At 43.8% G+C, this 25,323-nt stretch overlaps 1 protein-coding gene across 2 annotated transcripts in view; it reads left to right on the top strand.

Annotated features, from left to right (window-relative positions):
- Positions 1-25,323, top strand: part of LIPA (lipase A, lysosomal acid type) — a 124,803-nt gene that overhangs the window by 84,166 nt on the left and 15,314 nt on the right. Inside the window, exons 1-4 of one of the 2 annotated variants that reach the window (XM_072971581.1) lie at positions 2,690-2,877; positions 9,475-9,586; positions 11,706-11,823; positions 24,108-24,306. In XM_072971581.1, coding sequence (XP_072827682.1) covers positions 9,476-9,586; positions 11,706-11,823; positions 24,108-24,306 — 428 coding nt within the window. In that variant the 5' untranslated portion in view covers positions 2,690-2,877; position 9,475. Of the gene's footprint in view, positions 1-2,689; positions 2,878-9,474; positions 9,587-11,705; positions 11,824-24,107; positions 24,307-25,323 lie in introns of those variants that run through there. The other variant, XM_072971582.1, reaches the window with a different exon arrangement.

Genomic DNA, 25,323 nt, shown 5'->3' with positions numbered 1-25,323 from the left:
TCTGCCACTCTCTCCGCTCCACTACTCTGCCCTGCACCATTTACTGCCCAGCCTTCCTGAATTCTCATCTGTCTCCACCTTTCAGAGGAACCCCTGGATTTTGCTTGGGTTCCCCTCTCCCTGAACTATAGTCTGGAGGTTCTCCCCAGGCAGTTACTTGGGACAATTGCAGGGCTTACTTCATTTGTTTTCTTTTTCTTAGGAACCACTCTCCTATACTATCTGTGGTCCACTATCTGAAACCATTTTTTCCATATTTTTTCCTAGTTGCATAGGATGGGAGAGTAAATCTGGTCATCGCTGCTCCATCTTGGCTGCGAGCAGAACTGCCATTAGGATAATTTTTTCAGTCTTCAATCTACCATGTGGCTTATAAAGTGTCCACTTCACACACACATGCACAGTTACACACAGACACACTTATGCTCTCCCTACCTCCCCCAAACACCAAACACCTTGTACCTCTGGTCTTCTGTAAAGCTTTCTCTTTATACTAAAGGCATGGGTCAACCACCAATCACTGTAGATTACAGTGGACCAAAACAGGAGGGTGAGTGTAATATCCTCCCTTAACTGGCTGAAGGAACTTCTGGGCTGTATTTTCATTTTTTCATTCATTCATAGATGACAACCTGGATTTAATTTTCTTGGATTGCATTTTGGGCCAGATCACTTTCTCTCTTTGTGGTTTGGGGCAATATATTCAACCTTTCTAAGCCTCCATGTCCTTGCCTGTAAAATGGGGACATGGAGGTAGTGTGGGAATTGAGTGAGACACTCTAGGTAATGGGCTCATTTAGCACAGTGTCTGACACAGAGAAATGATGCTAAATCTGGCTCACTTCTCAGTGCTTACCTCACTCAAGCTATCATTGGCACCTGCACAGGTCAATCATTTCCTCTTTCTCAAATTTTCTTCTTCCCTTAGCGTCGAGTACAACACTTTCAGTTCTCCAAACCTCACTGTCTTCTCAGCTTAGTATCTCCTGACTATATGTACATTCTTTGTTACTTATGCTTACTCTGTGGGAGATCTCACTCATTCTCATGGTTTTAAATACTGTCTCTAAGCTGATTATTCCCAAATCACGTCTCTATCCTAGAACTTGACTTCGAGCTCTAGACTTGCATATCTCAGTGCTGATTTTTGCTGTTTAGTCTCCAGATCCATCCCTTATCCGCCCCCTGCTCTGCTCTGTATTGTGGAGGGTGGAGGGATCCGATTCTGCAGGCTGCTTTTCTGATGCTCCTTTGTCAGCTGTCTTCAGGCTACATTTGACCCACAGGAAGGATGGGTGGGAAATTGGAAGATAGAAGGAAGAAAATGCTGTTTGTATTTCTAGTTTCCTTCTTTCAGCCTTGCACACTCCTGGGCTGCTGTTTAACACCACAACCTCTGATCTCTGGTGACACTTCTGTTCCTAGTAATGCACTTCCTGCTGTGGTTAATCTCTGAGGGGCCTGCCTAAACCCTGTTTGGCTTTCCAGCAATTCCACTACATGTATAATGTTTCTTCTCTTTGGAAACCTAGAGTTGGTTCTATTTCCTAATAGGGCCTTAGCTGATAGAATTCTGTAAGTCAGCAGATCGAGAACAAACTCTTGATTTCCTTCCTGAGCTGCCCTTCTTGGTACTTTCTCCATTTGAATTCATGGCAGTCCCATCATACTAAACACATTAGCACCAACCTGGGCACCACTTTCTCTCTCATACCTGTATTCAATGCACCTGCAGAGCCTGTTGGTTCGACTTTAGGAACACAACCAGAGGTGACTATTTTTCACCACTTCCACCGCTCTCACCACCCTGGTGTAAGCCATTATTAATTCTCACTTGGATTATTGCAGTAGCCTTCTCACTAGTCTCCCTGCTTCTGTAATGACTCCAGCAATCAGCGTGATCTTTCTAAACTGTAAACCAGATTATGCTGCCTTTCTACTGAAAACCTTCCAATGGCTTCTCATCTTGGTCAGAAGAAAAAGCAAAGTCGTTACAACTGGCCCCTAACTATCTCTAGGACTTCATGTTCTACCACTGTCCACCAGCACATCCTGTCCCAGCCACACTGACTGCATTATGCTTACTAGAACCCACTAAGAGTACTCCTGCCTCCTGGCCTTTGCATTTGCTATTCTCTCACTCTCAGAAAGCTCTTTCCCTAATGTCCACATGGCTCTCAATCACCTCCTAACGATTTGTGCTCAGATGTCACTTCATTAGAGGGTCCTTTCCCGTTTACTTTGTACATAGCATAGCATCCTCTTTCATTACCCTTATATTATTTTATTGTTCTTCATAGCACTTTCCACTACTTCATTTTAATTTTTATTCATAGTATCTCTTCCCATCAGAAAGTAAGGAGAAGAGGGATTTTGCTTGGTTGCTATACCCCTGCTGTCAATAATGCTAGGCATTTTAGTAATAAAAATAAAATGTACGGCAAGATTGCTCTGCGTCAGGCATCATGCTAAACGCTTTATACGTAGCATACAATTGCTTTTCATCTACGGAGCTCAGGAACAGTTGTGCCAGGCGCGGAGGGCAGCGGACCTGCAGGAGCTCCTAGGGCAGGGCTGGGCAGCCGCCAGCCACTAGGAATCCGGGCGGCTGCCGCCTCCTGCGGGCGGAGCTGGTGAGCTGCCCAGCTCGGGAGGCGTTGGACTCGGCCAAGGCGCATGCTCTGTGTGAGTGGCGGGCCGGCTCGGAAGCGGGGGCTGTAGCGGGGAGCGACGCCGCCCCCGCACTTCCCTGCGGCCGGCTGCTCTGATTGGCCCGCGCGTCCCGTGGGCTTAGCCCGCTCGAGTTCTTCTGGGGGCGCTCCAGCCCCGCAAGCCCGGTCTGTGGCTCTGGACAGCGGCCCGGGAGGACGGCTCCAGGTGAGTGCAGGCACAGGCTGCGCTGCCACGTGCGGGTGCGGCCGCTCCGGCCTCCCTCCACGGCCCCGAGGCCAGGGCCCCGCGCCGCTCCCGGCTGCTCAGCCGCGCCGCCCCTCAGTCTCTGTGGGCCGGCGTTGGTCTCTGGCGCGTCTTGCCTGGAGCCTTTGCGGGTGCCTCTTCTGCAGGCGGTGGCCCGAGGCATCTCCCAGTGACTCAGGAGTCCAGAGCTCTCTAGAAGTTGCCCGCCCTTCCCCGGGCGGCCCTCCGTTTTCCTGGTCAGGCGGGCGGCTGCCCAGAGCGCCCTTGGGCTGCAGCAACCCCCAGATTCCCAGCTTTCCTCCTCCCTCCTCGCCCTTTACTCCCGTTAGCCTCTCCAGGCAGCCTGGAGACCTAACTTTTTAGCCAGACGCGTGGTCGAGAATGGTTTGACATCGGCCCTGTTGAAAATCCCGAAGATTTTATTTTGCTTCCAGTGCTTAACCTGGGGGAGCCTCGGTTTTCTGCGGGGTAGGGGGGAGACTTAACGGTACTGCTTAGCGTTGGTGGGGGCGCTGCCTGGGCTTAAGCAAGAGTTGAAACGGGAACCAAAATGATTAGTGTTGCTGTTGTTATTAGAAAGCTAAGTGGCAAGTGGCTTTGGAGCTTTTCTGTTCTTCATCTCCTGAGCTCTGGGCCGACAGGATCCCATTCTTCAAAATCTGTGTTGTGTATCTACACTTTGCTGGGTCCTGGATGTTCACAGTTGACTTAGATACTGGCTCTGCCCTCGGGCTGGGGTGAAATGAAGACCAGCACTTGAGATAGAGGCAAGATAGCACAAGCATTCAGATGAAGTTGCTTAGAGAGCCCAGCAAAACACTCCGAATCCAGCCTGGAGGGGGCTTTTTCTCCTTTGAATTTCCCAGTCGTCATCCTTATGGCTTGACTAGTAGGTTGAGAAACTACCTGTTGTTTTGTTGGAAGGAAAGCTGTTATCGTGGGGCTTTCTCTGTGGACACTTGGTCCAGGTCCCAGGGGACAGGCGCTGAGCGGAAACCAGATACTGCCGGAGGCTTCACTGTTTTAAGTTGTGGTTACAACCTTTCATTTTTCCTCTTCAATCAACTCCTTCTTCCCGAGTAATAATGGGCTTTTGGAAGGTTGTATCTATGATAAAAGGTAGCCCTGAACTGTACAGCCTTTCCCAGTGACCTAAAGAAGTAGACTTATGAGTAAGCGTGCTGGGCTTACTTTGCCAGGACAGACTCAAGATAACATCCCCTCCTGTCTAGAAAGAAATCACTTCTGCAGCAGCAGGAGTTGCATTGGCAGAAGGAAGTCAGTTCACTTGTGTAACGTTCTGAGAACCAGTTTCTTAGGATCTGTGGGATACTCGCTTTAAGCCCAAGTCTTACAAACAGCTGTATTGTGTTACTGACATACAGTAACAAAGTATTTAAAATGCATAATTTTTAAAGTTTTTATATACTCCATGTGAAACCGTGATGTGTTCAATATAATATAAACAGTGATATGTTCATCGCCCCCAAGAGATCCCTTGTGCCTTGGGCTTCCCTTTGCAGTGCTAACTTGCTGCCCCTTGTCTCCCCAGGCAGCCATTGATCTGCTTTCTGTCAGAATAGATTAGGTTGCATTTTCTAGACTTTTATAGAAATGGAGTCCTTTATTTTTAGTCTGGCTTCTTTCACCAAAATTATTTTGAGATTCATCCATATTATTTTATGTGCATTCCTTTTTTATTGCTGAATAGTATGTATGTATTGTAGTATGTTGATCCATTCACCTATTTGAGGCATTTGGATTTTTCCAGTGTTCAGCTATTACACACAGAGCTGTTATAAACATTTTTAAAATGAGTCTTTGTGTAGCTGTACACACATACATCTTTTAAAATGATTATTTTAAAAATTTTCTTTTTCTATTGAAGTATAGTTGATTTGCAATATTGTTAGTTTCTCGTGTACTATATATATATATATATTCTTTTCCATTATATGTTATTACAAGATATTGAGTGTAGTTCCTTGTGCTATACAGTTAGACCATGTTGTTTATCTATTTTATATATAGTAGTTTGTATTTACTAATCTCAAACTTTTAATTTATTGCCCCCCCTCCCCCTTTGGTAAACGTAAATTTGTCTTCTATGTCTGAGTCTCCTTCTGGTTTGTGAATAAGTTCATTTGTGTCATTTTATTAGATTCCACAGATAAGTGATATCGTATGATATTTGTCTTTGTCTGACTTACTTCACTTAGTATAATACTCTCTACGTCCATCTATGTTGCTGCAAGTGACATTATTTCATCCTTTTTAAATGGCTGAATAAATGGACATTTAGGTTGCTTCTATGTCTTACCTATTGTAGATAGTGCTGCTGTGAACACTGAGGGGCAGGTATCTTTTCAAATTAGAGTTTTCTTTAGATACACACCCAGGAGTGGGATTGCTGGATCACATGGTAAATCTATTTTTAGTTTTTTAAGGAATCTCCATACTATTTTCCATAGTGGCTGTACCAAATTACATTCCCACCAACAATGTAGGGGAGGGTTCCCTTTCTCCACATCCCCTCTAGCATTTATTGTTTGTGGATTTTTTTAATGATGGCCATTCTGACCAGTGTGAGGTGATACCTCATTGTAGTTTTGATTTGCATTTCTCTGATAATTAGTGATACTGAGCATCTTTTCATGTGCCTATTGGCCATCTATCTGTATGTCTTCCTTGGAGAAATGTCTGCTTAGATCTTCTGCCCATTTTTTGATTGGGTTGTTGTTGTTGTTGTTATTGAATTGTATGAGCTGTTTGTATATTTTGGAAATTAAGCTCTTGTCAGTTGTATCATTTGCAAATATTTTCTCCCAGTTTGTAGGTTGCCTTTTCTTTTTGTTTATGGTTTCCTTTGCTGTGCAAAAGCTTATAAGTTTGATTAGGTCCCATTTGTTTATTTTTGTTTTTATTTCTATTGCCTTGGGAGACTGACCTAAGGAAAACACTGCTAGAATTTACATCAGAGAATGTTTTGCCTATGTTCTCTTATAAAAGATTTATGGTATCCTGTCTTATTAAGTCTTTAAACCATTTTGAGTTTATTTTTGTGTATAGTATGAGGGAGTGTTCTAACTTCATTGATTTACATGCAGCTGTCCAACTTTACCCACACCACTTGCCAAAAAGGCTGTTTTTTCTCCTTTGTATATTCTTGCCTCCTTTTTCACAGATTAATTGACTGTAGGTATGTGGGTTTATTTCTGGGCTCTCTGTTCTGTTCCATTGATCGATATGTCTGTTTTTGGGCCCATACCACACTGTTTTGATTACTGTAGCTTTGTAGTATTGTCTGAAGTCTGGGAGGGTTATGCCCCCAGCTTTGTTCTTTTTCTTCAGTATTGCTTTGGCAATTCTGGGTATTTTGTGATTCCATATTAATTTTAGGATTATTTGTTCTAGTTCTGTGAAAAATGTCCTCAGTAATTTGATAGGGATCACATTGAATCCATAGATTACTTTGGATAGTATGGCCATTTTGACAATGTTAGTTCTTCCAATCCAAGAGCATGAGATATCTTTCCATCTCTTTAAATCATCTTAAGTTTTCTTTGTCAATGTTTTATAGTGTTCCACATAAAAATTTTTTATCTCCTTGGTCAGGTTTAGTCCTAAGTTGTTTTTTTTTTTTAATGTGATTTTAAAAGAGATTTTTAAAAAACTTTTCTTTTCTGATATTTCATTGATAGTGTAAAGAAATACAACAGATTTCTGAATGTTTATATTGTATTCTGCTACCTTGAGTTTATCAGTTCTATTAAGTTTTTGTGTGGAGTCTTTAGAGTTTCCTAAATAATAGTATCATGTCATCTGCATTTAGTGACAGTTTTACCTCTTCACTTCCAATTTGGATCGCTTTTCTTTCTTTTCTTTTCTTTTTTTCTGTCAGATTGCTGTGGCTGGGACTTCCAACACTATATTGAATAGAAGTGGTGAGAGTGGGCATCCTTGTCTCATTCCAGATTTTAGCAGGAAGGCTTTTCAGCTTTTCACCATTGAGTATTATGTTTGTGAGGGTTTGTCATAAATAGCTTTATTATGTTGAGATATGGTCTTTCTATATCCACTTTGGTAAGAGTTTTTATCATGAATGGATGTTGAATTTTATCAAATGCTTTTTCTGCATCTATTGAGATGATCATGTGTTTTTTTAAACCTTTTCTTGATGTGGTGTATCACATTGATTAATTTGTGTATGTTGAACCATCCTTGAATCAAACTTGATTGTGGTGTATGATCTTTTTTTGAGTTGTTGGGTTGTTTGAAAATATTTTATTGAGAATTTTTGCATCTATATTTATTAAAGATAATGTCCTGTAATTTTCTTTTTTGATAGTGTCTTTGTCTGGTTTTGGAATCAGGGTGATGGTGGCTTCATTGAATGAGTTTGGATTGATCCCACTTCTTCAGTCTTTTGGAAGAGTTTGAGAAGGATCAGTGCAAGTTCTTTTTTATGTTTGGTAGACTTCTACCATGAAGTCATCCAGTCCTGGGCTTTTGTTTCAGGGGTTTGCTTTCTTTCTTTCTTTCTTCCTTTTAATTATAGATTCTATTTCACTTTTAGTGATCAATCTGTTCAAATTATCTGTCTCTTTTTGGTTAAGTTTTGGTGGGCTCTGTGAGTGGTGTTGTGGTGACCAGAGCCGGCACTGGATTTTGAGGAGGACCTCCTCTTTGTTTTGTGGTTGTCACAGCCCTGTCAGGGGCAGGGTCTGCTCCCCCGTTGTTGGAGTAGAAGGCCCCACACCTGTTTCTGAGCTAGGGTGTAAAGTAGGCCCTGGAGCACTTCTGCTGGGAGAGGAGCTGCTGAGTGTTCCTCCACAGGAACTGTCCACCTGGAAGTGCACTGTGTGGTGTTGCCTGTCACCCGTTGTGCTGGCTCACAAAGTACACCGTTATTGGCGCTGCCTTCGGCCCTGCCTTGGCCATGGAAATGCGGGCAGTCTGCCCACGTGTCCCTCCAGCATTGTGCTCACAAAGCCACCAGGGCAGACCGCTGAAGTTAAGCACCATGACCCATTGTAATCATGCAGATTTCAGCCCTGCTTCTGAAGTTGTGCAGCCCCTTGGAATGGGCTCAGGGTTCAGCCCTGCCTCCACTTGTGGGCAACCCGCCAGAGTCTGTGTGCTCCCAGAGCTCTTAGAGGCAGAGCCGCACTGGCTGTGAGCACGCCAAGAAAGTCTGCTATGGTGGGGTCCCACCCTTCCCTTTGTGCACGTTTACAGTGGGGCTTTTTATGACGGACCCGGGCTCCACTGCACACACTCCCAGTTGTTGCCTGTACCACACTCCAGCCCTTTCAGGCTGTCTCTGTGCAGCCAACCCCAATCCTCTCCCCAGGTCTGTCATCTGAAGCCTGGGTTTCAGTACTCAGCCCCCACATATACCAGCAGTCACCCGTCTCAGGCTGGGGAATGCAGGGAGGTGGAGGGACCCTCTGTGCTGGTCTCTCTGTTTAGCCTGCTGCGTACTTGCTGCTGCCCTCTTCTCCGGGCCTCTGAAACTCCCTTTCTGTCCTCGCTGACCTCCCCACTGATGAAGGGGGCTTCCCAGGGTGAGGGTACCCTTCCTCTTTCACATTTCCCTCCCAGGGACACAGGTCCCATCCTGGTTCTTTTTTTTTCTCCATCTTCTGGTTACACGGTGACCTTTCTTGTAGTTTTGATTGTAGGAGATTTTCTGCCAGAGTTCAGTAGGTATTCCGTGAGAATTGTTCCACACGTAGATGTATTTGTGAGAGGAGATGAGCTCCGTGTCCTGTTCCACCATCTTCATCTGACCTCCATGATTATATATATATATATATATTTTAAAAAGTGGGAGGCCTAGGCTACAGTCCCAGTTTTGTCTCTAACAATCTGAGTGTCCTGGGGAGAGTCACTTCATTTTGCCTTTAGCTTCCATCCCTTAGGTCTTCGCTATGCTGTGATTTTGTACCATCGCTGCCGGAAACTAGATGGTCTTTGTTGATGGCTCGAGGGTCTCAGAGAAGAGGGGATAATCTTCTTTCACTCTGTTTCTCTTGCAAGATCTCTTTTCTTTCATTTCATTTTTTTCTTCCTTGGGTGACAAATCCTGACGCGTAATTTTGTGTAAGAAGGGAAGTGAATATCTAGTGGGAGGGAGACTTAATATTGTCTGAACTTAAAAATGTTTAAGCCACAGTTAGAGAGGACATGGTGGGAGGTTAATAGGCTCTGGAATTTTGGGGGCCTTCCTTTGTCTCAGCCTATTCTCTCCTGAGTCCTCCCTTTTTTATTTCCCTAGGAACATTACGTTTAACCTCGTGGTAAGGAGGTGAGTGGGTGTGCTGGGCTCCAAATGCCACATATTAGCTGGAGGTGGTGAGTGGGAGGTTTCCTAGTAAAACAGAATTCCTCAGTTTTTACTTCCACGTGTGGCTTAAGTCATTTGTTTCATATTTACCCTTCACTTACCTTTTACTCGACCTAAACCTGGTTCAGAACTTTACATGGAAACGTTATCTACTAACATAATTTTGTATAGTAGAATTCGGACAAGTAACAACAGACTGTTTCTTACAGAATGAAAATGTGGCTCTTGTGTTTGGTGTTCTGTTTGGTCCCTGGGACCCTGCATTCCGAAGCACCCAGAGGGAAGTTGGCAGCTGTGGATCCAGAAACAAATATGAATGTGGTAGGTTTCTCAAAGTCATCTGCTTTTAAAATGCATCTGTGACAAATGTTTATTGTTTTCTTAAATCCACTTGTGTGGCTACATGAAGCCACAAACTATAATCTTTCCATCTCATTTTTAAAAATGTTCTTTGAATCTTAGATTTAGTTTTCTGGACTTCACCTACTCAGTAATATGTGTTTTATGAATCTCATTTTACTGTTTAAACTATATACATCTTAATAAGATAAATTATGTTTTTATACATTCATCTCATTTTTGCCTCGCAGAATTTGTTTAAACAGCAATTAAAAAAAGTGTCAAAACTTTACAAGAATGTTAATACTGAGTGTTTTGAACAAGGACTGATTAACAGTGTCTAGGGAGCATAGTTCAATACAGAAATCAAAGTATCTGAGAATATTTTGTTAGATCAAATAAGTAAAAATAATTCCTTGAGTAATGAACACATTTCAGTTATTAATCTTAAGTAAACAATTAAATGTGGAAATACCTCATTTAGGCGTAAAATACCAGGAAAGTACAGATTACTAAAGGAAATAGAAGCTTTAAAACAGGTGATGGAGAGACTCAGCTGAAGAATTAGGCAGCGTTAGAGACAGAGATAAATTTATAGTCAGACAAGAGGATATGACCCGGTATCAGGCTCTTAAGTTTAAGTTTTATTACTTGTCTTGAATTGTTGCCAGCCAGGGTTCTTGGACTGCTTAATCAATAGAAATTGCTAAGAGGCGAGATGAGAAATTCAGATAAAGCTTTACTGGGACTTGTGCTGCAGCACAAGGGAGCGAAAACAAGTAACAGTTTCCCTAGCTTGCTCCCCAAGGGGTGGGGCAAGCTGGTTCTTTAAATCAGGTAAAGGTTCCAACAGTGGGGCCTGAGAGGTGGCTTGGGGGCCTGCCCACATCCTAGGTGCTGCTCTGTGCAGGGAACATGCGCGGTCCCCTGCTCTTGCTCTAACGTCTCAGAGGTGGCAGTTGGGTTTTTGGTCTTTTTGTATCTTGTTCATAATTTGCCCCCACTGGGTATGAATGCAGTTATTTTTAGTCCCTTATAGTTTCTCTATATCTGTCGTTCAAGGAGACATCTGTCCAGGTGCAAACACTGCAGCAAAGGGTCCCAGGTCCCAGGCCCCAGCCAGTCTTAAAGTCTTTTAAGTTTTTTAAATTAAAAACATTTTCCCCTTCAGTTTTTTTGTAAGAAGAATAAATACTTTCAAGTATTTATGGTAGAGAGAATAATGAGCACTTATGTACAAACTTCTAGATAACTTCTAGATAACTGAATTATCCACATGCCACTGAGTTCCTGATTAACAGCTGCCCCATGGATTAAGAGGTACAAACTGTTATATATAAAATAAATAAGCTACAAGGATATATCATTGTACAACACAGAGAATATAGCCAATATTTTATAGTAACTATAAAAAGTATAAGTATATAAGTATAACCTTAAAAATTGTGAAGCACTATGTTGTATACCTGAAACATATAATATTGTATGTCGACTATACCTCAATAAAAAAAAATGAATGCCACATGAATCTTTCCTTATGGAGTAGTGAATTTGATCATAAGTTCTTACTTTTTCATCTTTTCTCCCTCCAATTTTATCGAGATTTAATTGGCGTATAAGACTGTATGCGTTTAAGGTGTACGACACAATGGTTTGATACACGTTTATATGGTGAAATGATTACCACAGTCATTTTATCTTTTCTTGTTCAACTTGACCTTGACGTTCTAGTGTAGTTTTATCGGTGCATTGATAAAAATGGATTAGCACTTTTTATACTTCATTTCCCAGGACAGGGCCTCTTAACATAAGGAGAATGGTAGATCATGGTATTAGCTGTCATATTGAGAAAAGAAAGAAATTTTATTTGCGCCTGCTGGAAACAAAGAGGCCCAAAGCTGTGGTAAATTAGACACACGATGTAGAAAATGATAGAATGATGAAACCAAGGTTTAAGTAAGCATCTGTGAGAAGTAGAAATGAGTAAAGCAGAGGGTTTATTCCTGTGATGGGATGTTGTGCAGACCAAAATTTCAATACATTGACTTAAATAAAACCTGGAGAATGTCACTGATATTTTGTCTTCTCCTTTGCTCCACAGAGTGAAATCATCTCTTACTGGGGATTCCCTAGTGAGGAACACCTTGTTGAGACAGAAGATGGATATATTCTTTGCCTTAACCGAATCCCTCATGGGAGAAAGAACCATTCTGACAAAGGTATGGGTGTTTTCTCTGTTGAGATAGGAACGCTCTGAAAAGTAACTGCTTTGCTGGAATTTGGCTGATTTTTATTTCAGTAACCACATTCGGATTTAACTTGAAAACATTGAAATGGGATTATTTTAAGACCAAAGAATTTAAAGTGTTACATTTATGCAAGGCACAAAAAAATAAAACATACCTTCTTTTAAATAAAGAAGGACAAGAGTCATCTAATTTCATATTTTGCTTAAAGAGTCAAAGGTCAGGTTTGTTTGAGGATCTGCTAAAATCTCTTTTTTATAAGGAAGCATTTTGTTTAATAAAGTATTTTGAGCATTAAGTATATAGTTTTTGCTATTTGAAAATTACTCAATTTTTCTAGTAGGTAATGTATTCACACAGTTCAGAAATCAAAGAGAATTAAAAGATTTGCAGTGAAGTATCTCCCATCTCATTTTCTACCTCATTTTTTTATTTGTCCTTCCAAAATCTCTTTATATTTCTTTATTTAAAAAAAAGCTCTTTAGAAACAAATAAAAACATATTTTCCCCTGCTTCCCTTTTAATACAAAAGGTGGCGTATAATGCGTGTTCTTTTGTTCTTTGAATTTTTCACTTAATATTTTGGAGATAGTTCCATACAATACAGAGAGCATTTCATCATTCGTCTCTGCTGACCCATAGGATTCCACTGTATAGCTACATCATGATTTACTTAACAGATGTTCTCATTAATGGGTATTTGGTCTTGTCTTCTACTAACAAATATTATTGCTGTAAATAACCTTGTATGTGTGCAAGTTTATCTACAAGATACATTTTCAGGAAGAGAATTTTGGGGTCGGGATATACGGATTCATGATTTTGATAGCTATTGTTAAATTGCTTTCCACATGGTCTTGTTCTGACAATTATTCTCATTAGGAACATATGAAAGTACCTATAGTTTTGGCTTAAAATATATACATATTTTTTCTCTCATTCATAACTCAAGCAAAACTATGGTTTCCAATGCAGATTAAGGAATTTCCAGATAGACTACTTGAAATTGTTAAACAGACATCAAAATGAGGATCTGATCCTTATTCAGTCATCTCTCCAGATGTAGCTTTTTTTTTTTTTTAATGTTTTCTATGTTTTTAAGAAACTTTCCTTGGGAAATTAAGGTGAGATTAAGGTAATTGGATAACTATCTCTTCTTCAGTTGAAATTTTATATGAGTAGAAGGGCCTTCTTTGCCTTGATTCCTTCCCACATTATTATTCAAAGCAAACTTAAAAACCCCCTGTGTTAATGTGAGCTTTGTATTGTTATCTATTTTTGTCATGATTTACTCTGATTTATCTATGTTTTTCTCCCATAAAATCTAGCTATAATGAGGTATAATGAGGCTTTTCATAATGCTTAAGTGGTAAGACAGCCAATGCTCTTTTTGAACTTTAATTTCTAACTCTTGAGATTTTTATGATTTATAGATCTTCTTTAAAAGCATGTTACAAAATGAGTAATGAGTTACAGCGAGGGCTTCTATTTTTCCTTCTGCTTGAACCAGAAAAAATATTTTATTTCAGAGTGAATGAACATGATCTTCATTTCCTTCCCCTTTTTAAATATAAACCCTGTATGCTGATTTCAGATCCCATATAAAGAGAAATATGTATTGATATGCTTTCTCTTAAAAGTGATTATTTGACTAATACAGTTAGTAGTGTGAGTCATTGTTAAAAGATGCAGGGAACTTCAGTAAAAACATGCTCAGAGAACCTGCCTCCTCCTTTTCTATATCCACCTCCAGGCTTCTCTCTCCACACAGCAGTGAAAGCAGTTAGTGCCACATGCCCCATAGTACGTATTGCAACCATTGCAGGTGAAGGCGCTGTGCCCTGGAAAGTGAGCGTCCTTCTTGATCTGCTCCCAGGTGTTACAGGAAACTCAGGAGACCTCACTGTAAATCTGCATCGGCTCCTAAGTGCTTGTGTGCTGTCATCTCTGTAGGCCTTGGATTCTTCATCTGCACAGTGGTCGATTGGCTGGGATGGTCTCAAAGTTCCCCTTTGGTCTTTATCACTCTCTGGTTTTATGGGTTATATTGTATTATATATATATATATATATATATGTATTATATATATATATATCCCCACTTTCTCCCTCTGTTCTGCAGAGGCCTCCCTGTAGGGGGTCAGTGTTGCAAAGGTAACACCTGCTGGGAACCAAGCTCAGAAGGGAATTTTAGAGGAAATCTGTGACAGAGGACTCAATTATCTACAGGAACGTGTGGTTCTCCTGAGAACTGCATAGTGCTTCTCTTATGGTTTGCTTTCCATGGTCCAAGGAAGGGCATGGAGCTGAGGCTCTTCACCGACCTTCACTCCTATTCAGGAGCAGTGACTCCAATGGTGTTATTTTGGCATATTTAAGCCAAAAAGGATGCATGCAGTACCTCACACCCAGCATGGAACCAATGCCCCATGCCACTTCCTCTGACTTCTTACTCTTTTAGTAACACCCTGCCCTTCTGGTGACCTGGATCAGAAACGGCCCAGTCACTGCTGACTCCCATCCCCAAGTAGCTGGCAGGTGCTCTCTGGGCTCCCCATGTTCTATGGCTTCGGTTCAGCCCTCCCTTCTCTTTGCCAGGCCACGCCACTACCTTTTGCTTGTATGACCGTTTACGCCGACCTCTCAAATAAGTTCAGAACCTGAGAGAGGCCTGAGCCACTTCCATTTTTGAGACTTCCCATATATTAGAATAAAAGAGAGAATTTCAAAACAGGAGGAGGAAAATTCAGTCTGCTTGTCTTTTCAGACAGTAATGCTTTTAATATACACAAAAATAATGCCGTACATCTGTGCTATTTATAGGACATTACAAGATACATAAAAGTGAAACAATTCCTCTGACCCTTTTTAATGCAGTTTTTCTCAGCTTTTGTCCTCTACAATGGGGCTGCAACCCTCCCCCTGTGTTCAGCGATTCTAACAAAGGCATTCTTCTCTGTGGAGAGTTGCTAAATTGGAGCTTCTGTGAGGAGAGTAGGGCTGGGGACCTCCTATTCGTCCATCTTGCTGATGTCACCTTCATTATTGATTTATCAGTACCACATTCCTTATGGACCCTTAGTTTAAAGCTATGTGATAAATAAGTGAACAAAAAATATTGCCAGCCATGCAAACAAAGAATGCCATCAAGTCATCAGCCGCTACCGTCAACCCCGACACAGGATGCAGACAAGCAGGCAGCCTGGCCTCTGCAGCCACCCCCAGCGGTGTACCCTGAGGGAACTCAGGATGTGGAATAACAGGATGCTGGCCCTAGATAGCTAGATCAAAGGAATGATCTCAGTGAGCCCAGACCTTTACACTTTCCCATACGTAGAAAAGCACTGAATTCCTTAACTTGAGATACTGGTCTTTTAATTAATGGTAATCGTTTGATGTTCTGACTACCTGGAACTTTGTTGCAGAAATTCACATATCCTGGCTTCTACCTTGCCACTTTGGAGCAGTGCCTTAGAGCGATCTGAGAGGCTGTCATCCTAGGCTTAAGTCCTCAGAAATGTCTGCCAAATAAAACCTAACTCTCAACTTTTAGGTTGTGCATTTTATTTCATTTGACATAAACATCTTTCAGTCCTGTCTCCGGACTCTGATTGTATGTGGAGCCTCACTGGGAGTCTGGAGATTTTTTTATGATCACAGGGCTTGACTACCCAGTGCCTCCACATGCCAAATGCCGTCCTTTCTCCCAGCCTCCCCGTTCTCGTCCATTTTACGTAGTTTTGCAGGATTAGGCTTCTTAGAATCCAGGTGTAATTGTATGTGTGTGTGTGTGTGTGTGTGTATATATATACATAGAGAGAGAGAAAGTAATGTGTGTCTGTTAATCCACAGCCCCTAATTTGTCCCTCCTCGCCCTTTCCCCTTTGGTAACCATAGTTTGTTTCCCATGTTTGTGAGTCTGTTTTTGGTTTGTAAATAGAATTTGTATCAGTTTTTTTTTCAGGTTCCACATATAACCGATAGCATATGATATTTGTCTTTGTCTGACTTACTTCATTTAATATGATAAACCCTAGGTTTGAGGTGCTTTTCTTACTCTGCTTTGGGGTTGATTTATGTATCTCCTTCTCCCTCCCACCATCCCTCCCTGCAGCCTCTCTTTGAAGGGAGAGGCTGTGTCTTTGTCATCTTTGTATTCCTCACAGCGAGCAGCAGCACCATGTCCTCTGCTTGGCTGGCCTGAGTAAGTTTTATCGGGCAGGCTTCAGAATTGGAGTTCTGTGCTATTGAAGGCCATGGACCCTCTTTCTAGTAAAATAAAATCGATATCTGTGCACACACAAATTTCACATTCAATTGCAGAGAGTTTATGGACCTAGTAAAGAACCCCCTGATTTAAACAATCCTTGCCTGTCCAGTCAAACCTTTGCTAACTAGGCAACTTGAAATACGTATTTAGAAAGCTCTTGTGGAGTGTTCGTGGGCTGTTTATCAATGTTAAGCAAACTTCTCTGTTGAGTGTTGACCCCCGCTTTGCACTAACTCCCTAACGGAATTGAAATTCAGAAATCCGTCGTTGATAGGGAAGTGGTTCTATTTTCATCTGCTCAGCCTTATTTCAGGAAGTCATGGGACATTGGCACTCGAAGGATCTCAAGAGTCCTGCCTGGGCTGGGGATTTCGAGCGCTTGCATTTTTATCATAAGTCCCCAGCAGATTCCAAGATAAAATCCTTGTGTTTGGGAGCCTGTGTTCTAGAGCAACACCTTCATTTTAGTGGGTGAGACAATTAGGTTCAAAGAGAGAAAGAAATTTGCTTTCGGTGAGCCGAAGGAGAGGGGCCCCCCAGTCTGACTCCAGTTTCAGTGTTCTCTGAATAGAGAGCGCGGCCTTACACAGTAAGTACTGAGCAAGTTGACCTTTTGATAGTCAGAATTATTATTTTATCTGTCTAGAACAAGGAAATACATGTAGGCCTTGCCTAAAAATGCATAAAATAGCAATAACAACAGGACAGACGTCTTGGCTAACTGGGAAATAAATTGTAAAATAAAGCAACCATCAAATAAAGCACTACTAGTTGAACATTCATGGAAAGCAGTGCGTGTCTGACGACGTGATGAGTGAAGTGCATTGTAGGATGGGAGTAATTGCCTTTATGCATCAGCAGGCTCTTTGGACTTCGCCTTGGCAAAGACTCCCTCGGGGTTGCCCATGGAATGTTGTGAGTCATAACTGAAAATTTACAAACTGGCTTGTGAGTTAGCTCTTTGGGGGAAAGGTCACCAGCCTGTAGAGAGATTTTTTTTTTAAATTTTATTCTTTGTTTTAGGATTCTGACTGATTTCTGGGTTTTCTCTTCTCCCTCATATGTGGTTCCTCAGGAAACCATTTCTAAATGCTGCTCTCTAACAAGCTGCACAGAGGCCTTGATGAGCTGGGATGTAATTCCTTACCTCTTGGCAGCTCTGGACAGCAGTGCCCGGGCTTGTTGGCTCTGGCTACCTGAGGTCACGGCCAGGTTCGCTTGGACTTTAATGGCACAGGGGTAGGGGACTGTGTTCAGACCCTCTGCCTGACTGAGCACCACCAGGCAATGTCAGCTGCACAGCACGGTGTGTCTCATATATGCATATATGCTGGAACCAAGAGTCGGAGTGGAAAGGAAGAGAGTGCTCTGTATGGTCCCATCCCTTCTCCAGTGTGCCCTGTCTTCCTCCTGCTTAATCGCTCTTACCCAGTCTCTGTCCTCAGCCTCAGCATCCCTTCTTCAGGGAGGATTTCCTCAGTCATTCACACCCAGTCAGGCCCCTGGCTTCATATTCTCATAGCTCTCTGTGTTGTGTTTCTTTCATAGCAGTTAAGACAGTTATGACAAAAAGTAATAACGTATTACGTAGGTGATGATGCTTGTAACCTTGGTTTTCCCCACTAGACCATGAGCTCTTGGAGGGCCGAAGCCTTTTCTGATAATCTCTCCAGTACAGGGCTTCAGTCTATCTGCTCTTTCCATCCTGGGCCCTCCTGGGGACTGGGGCGACCAAAGCATCGACACTTTGTAATGTCCCTTGCTCAAGACCACATTGGGCTAAGGGTCCTTCTGAGCTCAGAGGCACTGTACCCACAGACAGAACTCGAGAGCTTCCTGTGATGCGTAAAATTGGAGGCTGGGCACCTAGTGGATAAACAGGAGCGTGCTCATGGCACCAGTTGTGGGCTTAAGTTCAGCTCTGTGACTTGAACTAGCTGTGTGACCTTGGCAGTCTCCTTGACCTAAGTTTTAATTTCTTCATCTACTCAACGGGAAGAATAATACTTGCCACTTTGTAGGTGGTTGTGAAAATTGGATGACATAAGCCTATACAGTATCTCACCTAGTATAAATGGAGCTGTAGTTTCTGTTTTTCGTTTTAAAATATCAGTGTGGGTTTGACGGCAGCCTGGTGTCTGCTTACTCAGTATCCAGTCCTGCCTGACAGGGAATGGACTGTAGGCTGAATGCTTGTTTTCCCCTCACCCTCAAATTCAGATGTTGAGACCTAAGGCTTATTGTGAAGTGGGGCTTTGGGGAGGTGATTAGGTCATAAGAGCAGAGCCCCCAGGTATGGGATTAGTGTCCTTTTAGAGAGACCTCAGAAACCCAGGGACCCTTGCCCCTTCCACCATGTTAGGGCACAGTGAAAAGATGGCCCTCTGTGAGCCAGGAGGCAGCCAGTACTCCTGTGTGTACTTCCCTTTCTGGACCTCTGTTCTTTCTGTTAAGCGAGCATTTTGGACTAGCACTATGGGTGGGCTGCATCAGAAGAGCTAAGGGAGCTTGTTGAAAATAAATCATTTCTAGGCTCCATCCCTGGAATTCCTGATTCCCAGGACCAGGACCAGAAATACGTATGTTTTCTAAGTGGCACCAGAGGATTTTGATATGTAGACACTCTTAGAAAATAATGCTTGACTTGCTTTGAAAGGTTGGGTACAAACAGAATCCTTATAAACATTCCTCCTCTCTCATGTCTCTATTTTTAAATGAATTTTCACTGGTTAAAAGCGAGGACTTTGGGATGAGGCTGACTTGGGTTTCAATTCTGGCTTACCTCTAGGTGAAGGTTCTAGGGCAGGTTCCTTAAGCTCTCTTTCCAGGCATCAAACACCTCATCTTTAACATGGGGGTGGATCTTCATAGCTCTCTTGCAACAGTGCAATCCTTGTAAAACACCGTGGGTGATCGGTAGCTGTTATGACAAATACTATTAATAATTACAAATCAACCAGATGCCAGAATGCTTCCTAGGGTTTATTGTAAGTAGTCACGGCAGGTTCAGGAAGCCCCCTGGGTCCTGGCACTTTGGGCGATCTATAGCCAGCCTCTGGAATGCTTGAAACAGCCCTTGGACTTCGGTTTGTCCTGTCCCACAGATGGCTGCAGGGAGGTCTAAAGTCAGAGGTGATCCTGATTTGGCATTACTCTGTATAAGTGGTGGGGATGCCTGTGCACCAGAAGCCAGGTTCTTATTGCCATTTTGTCTAGAACCTGCTTTTGCAGAAGGAGAAGGGAGCCCTTATGCAACTTACAGCTTATCTTCTAAGCAATTCTGAAAGATATTAGGTCATGCAGGCTCCTCCCAAGCTAGCAAGGAGCCAAGCCTCTGTCTTTTTGAGGCCCAGGAGATGTCCTGCCACCTGTGAGTCCTGGTTTGGGATTGTTGGCTGTGCAACTTTGCACAGATTACTTAGCCACACTGTGCCTCAGAGTCTTTATCTGCAAAGTGGGAGTAAAAACTAGTCCCTAGTTGTATTAGTTCCCTGTTGCTGCTGTAACAAACTACCATGAACTTAGTGGCTTAAAACAGCACATACTTATTATCTTATCATTCTGGAGGTCAGAAGTCCTAAGACCAAGGTGTTGACAGGGCTGCCTTCCTTCTGGAGACACTAGGGGAGGATCCGATTTCTTGCCTTCTCCCGCATCTAGAGGCTGCCCACACTCCTTGGCTTCTGGCCCATCCTGCCTCTTCAAAGCTGGTACCATAGCATTTTCCAGTGTCTCTCTCATTCTGACCCTCTTGCCTCCCTCTTAGAAGGGCCTTTGTGGTTATATTGGGCCCACCAGGTAATCCAGGAAGTAATCTCCATCTCAAGATCCTTAATCACATCTACAAAGTCCCTTTTGCCACACAAGGCAACACAGTCACAGTTTCTGGGAATTAGGAAATGGTCGTCTTTGGTGAGTCATTATTCAGCTGACCACGTCAGCTCAGAATGCTGGGAGAAGCTTATCTGAGACAGTGTATGTGACAGGTTTAGCACTGGTACCTGAGACCCTCAACACTTAGTATGGTCCCGCTGTAACTGTGGTTATATTTTATTATATATTTAAAAATATACTTTTATTATATATTTTAGCTAAAGAACCCCGCTTCATGGTGTTTTTCTTCACAGAGCTTGTGTTCTAATAAGATTTTGTTGCATTTATATATTTCCTATTATTTGTATGAATCACTGTTAGTTACTGAGATTTATTGTGTATCGGCCACTGTTCTATCCCCACTTTAGAAAAGGGCAGCTGTACTTCAGGGAGACTGAGTAAACCCTAAAGGGTTTCACATCTGGTAAGACCCAAAGTCTGTTTCTTTGTGACCTCCTCCTCCTTTTGGTTTTTTATTGGAGTTTTTCAAGTGTGGTGGAGGCCTGTTCAGACAGTGCCCTGCTAGGGAAGGTGGGTGTCTTGGGAGGCAGGAACTTCCCCATTCACCCCATCATCTTCCTCTTGGGAGACTGTGGGCTCAGCAGATTCATTTTCAGAGCCTGAGTGTTCCCCTCCCTCCTCGCTTCCACCCACGGTTGCCCCATCAGGCAGGCAGCGTGGTGGCGGGCCATCACGGGGCTGCTTCTCTTTGCTGTCTCTGTGCTGACTGTTCAGATGAGTGTGATGAAGTCATGTGCCTTCTCTGGGCCAACGTGCTTTTAGGCCTTTCCCTCAGCCCCCAGCCCTCCTCGAGCCAGTTTGGGCAAACTAATGACAGGGCACAGTGGGGAAGGCAGTCCCCTTCCTGGTGCATTGGTTTGTTGCTGAAACTGGGCTGCAGGTGCTGGAGGGCATGGATTAGGCTGGGCTTTGGAGGAGTTGCCTGCGGGGGCGAGGTTGAGTTCTCTGACTCCTCCATCTACTAGCGATTACTTTCATCCAAGCATGCGGTCCAGCTCCCTCCAAAACATCTTCCCCTCTTCCGGCTTGTCATTCCCTGAGGGCCTCTGTATGTTGTAGAATGACTCGTTCTTACTAACCTTCTTTCCCGTAGCAAAACAGTCAAGAGCCTAGACCCTGACAGACTTACCTGGGTTCGAATCCCAGCTCCCCGACTTACTAGCTCTTATTCAGTCTTGGGCAAATTACTTGACTTCTCTCAGGCAGGATTCCCTGTTCTGTTAAATAGAAATAGTACTCACTTCATAGGATTTTCAGCACAGCACCTTGGAGCACATGGGCACACAATAATAACCACCTATTACTTCAATCAGCTTCTCCCAGCAGGGTAAAAAGACATCTGATTAAAACAATTCACTGGAAGATGTGAGTAGCAGTGGATATAACCCTCCTGGAGAGAAGTTTCTTTTACCAGCAAATCCTTAAGTCCTTGATTGGTGATGGGGTGGGAAGGAAGACACATGCCTTCCTTTCTCCCCGCGGTGGGAGCAGGTGGGAGAGGCTGGCAGACAGGCAGGTAGCCTGTTGCAACGCCCTTGTTTATTCTGCTGCCTTTTGCATCCACTGAATACCAGAGGGAAGGGACCAGCAGCTTAGCACCTGTTTTCCACCGCAGGCCAGGGTTTGTTATTATTGTCTCTTTGTTGGTGACCCATCATGTCTAATGGAGTGATGGGCTCTGGAAGCCCAGTGGGTTGTATCCTCTGCAGTCCCCTCCTCAGAGGGGCCCTTCTGTTCTGGGGGAAAGGGGAGCTGGCTCAGTCTGGAGGGATGTGCACCCCTGAAGGAAGACCCTCGCCTCCCCTCTCTCCCCAGGTCAGACAAGGCACTGTACCTTCCCAGCGCTTCCCCGCGCTGCCTGTGCATCAGACCGTGCCGGGAGCCTCTGACGCGCACGCCAGGGGCCCGTCTGGCTGAGGCCTACTGTGCAGCCTCAGTCCTCCGCAAATCCAGGCTCCCATTTCTTCACCCGCACCCTCTGTGGGGCAAGCTGTCTCTCACTCAAGACTGGCTCAGCGATTCCCCCTACGGCCGAGTTCTGTTCTCTTTCCTCTGGGCTTTCCTGTGTGGGGGTCTGGCCTTTCACATGCCATGCTGGAAGGTAATTGTGTGCCTGTCTCCTTGGCTGGCCTGGGACTCCACGGGGGAAGGAGCGTGGCTTACACCTCCGTGTCCCTGCATCTAGCACTGTGGCCCACACATAGGCGGTACCAGGACAGGTTTACACAGAATGTAACGTGTCCTTTCAATTACTTGATTTTTTTTTTAAACTTCTAGTGCCCTGCTTATTATACAGTAAGAGTCTCAGTAAAGAATTTTCAAGTGAATGAACAGGACACAGCTAAGAGGCCTGAGGTGGCTGCAGGCTGTCCCATTTCTCAACTGTTTACCTTTCTGGCTCAGCGCTTCCCCTCTCCTGCTGTCATTTCCCACCTAAAAGCCAGGGGGCTGCCAGACTCTTTGCAGTTCTTGGCTCAGATCCTTCAGACTTGAAACTCCTGGCTTTTAAAGAGCAGGTTCACTATTTTTTTGCTTTCTGGCACCATCTTTTATATCTGTTGTTCACTGAGCTTTTATACTCAGCTGAAAGTGAGGGATGGGGGAAACCCAACAAACAAAAAGGGGAATTAGAGAAGAGTGACTTCAATCTGCTTCCTTCCCCTCTTACAAGTGTCTTAACAAATCATTGCGTTTTCTCCACCATCTCCTCCCCCCGCCCACACTGGGGGCTTTGCTGTCACCCTGGGGTCTGTTTTTGTTTTGTTTTGTTGTGTGTGTGTTCTCTTTATCACTGTGCAGTCACTTTCATTTTCTAGGTACCCAACTGATTGTGGCATAGAGGTAATGAGCGTCCACAGATTACCTCTTAATGTAAACAGTTTATCCAAATTCCCAAGTAACTAAATATATTTTCTTTGTTTCTTTTTGTGTTAAACATAGACTCTTTATAACTGGATTGCAGTAGTGGTTGTTTTAGATAAAATCAAGTCCATGGAAATTCAGTGTATGGGGCAAATATAGGAGCTTTGAGAAACCCTTCCATGGAGTATAGGGCAAGGGGTCTGGGACTGTTTGGAGCCTCGTGCAGGGGTAACGGTAGGTCTGGGCTATAGTAGGGGTATTTGCAGGTGTTGTTGGAAGCCCCTCAGCCACCATAATTGGCACACGTGCATGGTGGGTGCATGTGCATGTTGGGCACATGCCTGAGTTGGCCGCCTGCACTTTCCTGAGCTTCATGGTCACCTCCCAGGAAAGCATCAGTGGCTTCTCATTGCCTGTGGGAATCCAGGAGTTATTATTGATGGTGTTTAAAGAGTTTCTTGGTATGTCTTCAACTTGCCAAGTCCCACATGTCTCCTTTGAAGGTTCTTGGGGGTTAGGGAGGGAAGTATAGAGAGATTTCATGGACGTTTGAAACCTTACCCATCAAGGCAAGGTAGGGGAGCTGACGCCTGGTTGCCACGCACTGACACCTGCCCCCCTTTCCAGCCTCAGTCCTGGCTTGACTGCCTCACTCTTTATCCTGCTCTCCCCTCCTCGGTTCTCCCATCTCTGTTGAAACCGCTCCTCCTTTCTCAGGACTCCCCCGTGAAGTCACCTACGCAGCCTCTGGCTTTCCCCGAAGTGTCTGAAGAGACACAGGTTGAAACAAGCAACGAGGAATTTGGCCCCCTGCTGGGCCTTCTTCCTGCCTCACTCCAACTGTCCTTTCCCCGGGGGACCAGCGCAGTGCAGGCACTCCTTCTAAGTTACTGGTGACCAGCAGGGACAAGGCAGCCCTGCCCAGTGGTCCCCATATGTCACTAAGGTCCTTCTTTGGTCAACTTGACTCTGATCTTTTAAAGTCAAATCTTCTTCCCCACTCCAGCCCTAATCACCTTTGAGGGGTGAGAAGTGTCCTAATGTGCCCAAGGAAAGCATACAGCTCCTGGGTGCCCTCATGCAGTGTAGTTGCTGAATGATAACGCTACCTTGGTCTTTTGTTTCTGTTTCATTATTTGCTTTGTGATCCTGTGTGACTTATCTGGTTAGCAAGATATCATGGTTGTTTTGAAGCCTGGCACTGCTAACTCCCAGACATGAATGTTTTCCAGGTCCCAGACCAGCTGTGTTCCTGCAGCATGGCTTGCTGGCAGATTCCAGTAATTGGGTCACCAACCTGCCCAGCAACAGCCTGGGCTTCATTCTGGCAGATGCTGGTTTTGATGTGTGGATGGGGAACAGCAGGGGAAACACCTGGTCTCGGAAACACAAGACTTTTTCCGTTTCTCAGGATGAATTCTGGGCCTTCAGGTATGTTTGAGTTGATCATGACAGGGTCTATTTCCTTGGTACCTTTAATGCAGACCTGGGTGGCGAATAGGTGGGTAACTCAAGATCGTATGACTGCGAAACTGATGGTTTGTGGAAGGTTTTACACCTTGTTGGAAACTTAATAAATAGCAGTAAAATTATAAATAAACGATTACATTTAAGAATTAGCTTCAATAAGGAATTTTTAGTTATGCTGGCATTCCTGGTGGTAGGGTGCTGCTTGGTAAATTGTGTCCCATAACTTTCTCCCTTCCTCCATAAACATGTACTCCAAATGATCACTTTTCTTTTTTCCGGAAATTCTCCCCTTCTTTTTCTTACTCCTAACCGCACAACACCGGGCATGTGACATAAACCCTCTGTGTCTGTTCCCTTTTTGTAAGATGGAGGTAACAAATACCTAGCTCACAAGGTCACTGGGGGCTTAAAGGAGAGGACGCAGAACCTGGCACATCGTAAGTGGTGGTAGTAGTCTGCACGCATGCGCACGGATTCAGGGCTGCATCTCAGTACCAGGCATTACAGAAGGTCAGCACCCCGGACTCCCTCAGGCTTGCTTACCACTTGTAAAACCAGAACCTACCTGAGGACCTGAAACACGAGAATCAGAGCTTTTACCAAAGGCATGTCCAAGAATGTATTTGTTGTCACACTATTTGTAACAGTGGAAAATTGGAAACTACCAGATGCCCATCAGCAGTGAGTGAGCAAATATAAAATGTGGTATATTTACACAGTGGCCAGCCGACAGCCACCTGCAGTGTCACGGAGGAAACCAGATGCAGAAGGATGCTTGCTGTTTGGTATCATTTACAGAAAAGTTCAGAAATGGATGGGACTGATTTATGATGTGAAAAATGAGGCTCATGGTTATTTTGGGGAGGCATGGGTTAGAAGGGAGCCCACGGGGGCTTCTGCAGGCCTGGTAATGTTCTGTTTCTTACACTCAGGATCAGTTTACTCAGCTGTGTTCAGTTTGTGATAACTAATCAAACC

Source organism: Vicugna pacos, chromosome 11 (assembly GCF_048564905.1).
Source record: "Vicugna pacos chromosome 11, VicPac4, whole genome shotgun sequence".
NCBI lineage: Eukaryota > Metazoa > Chordata > Mammalia > Artiodactyla > Camelidae > Vicugna > Vicugna pacos.
Note: the sequence above shows the minus strand (reverse complement) of the source record. Positions and strands in the feature narration are given on the sequence as shown.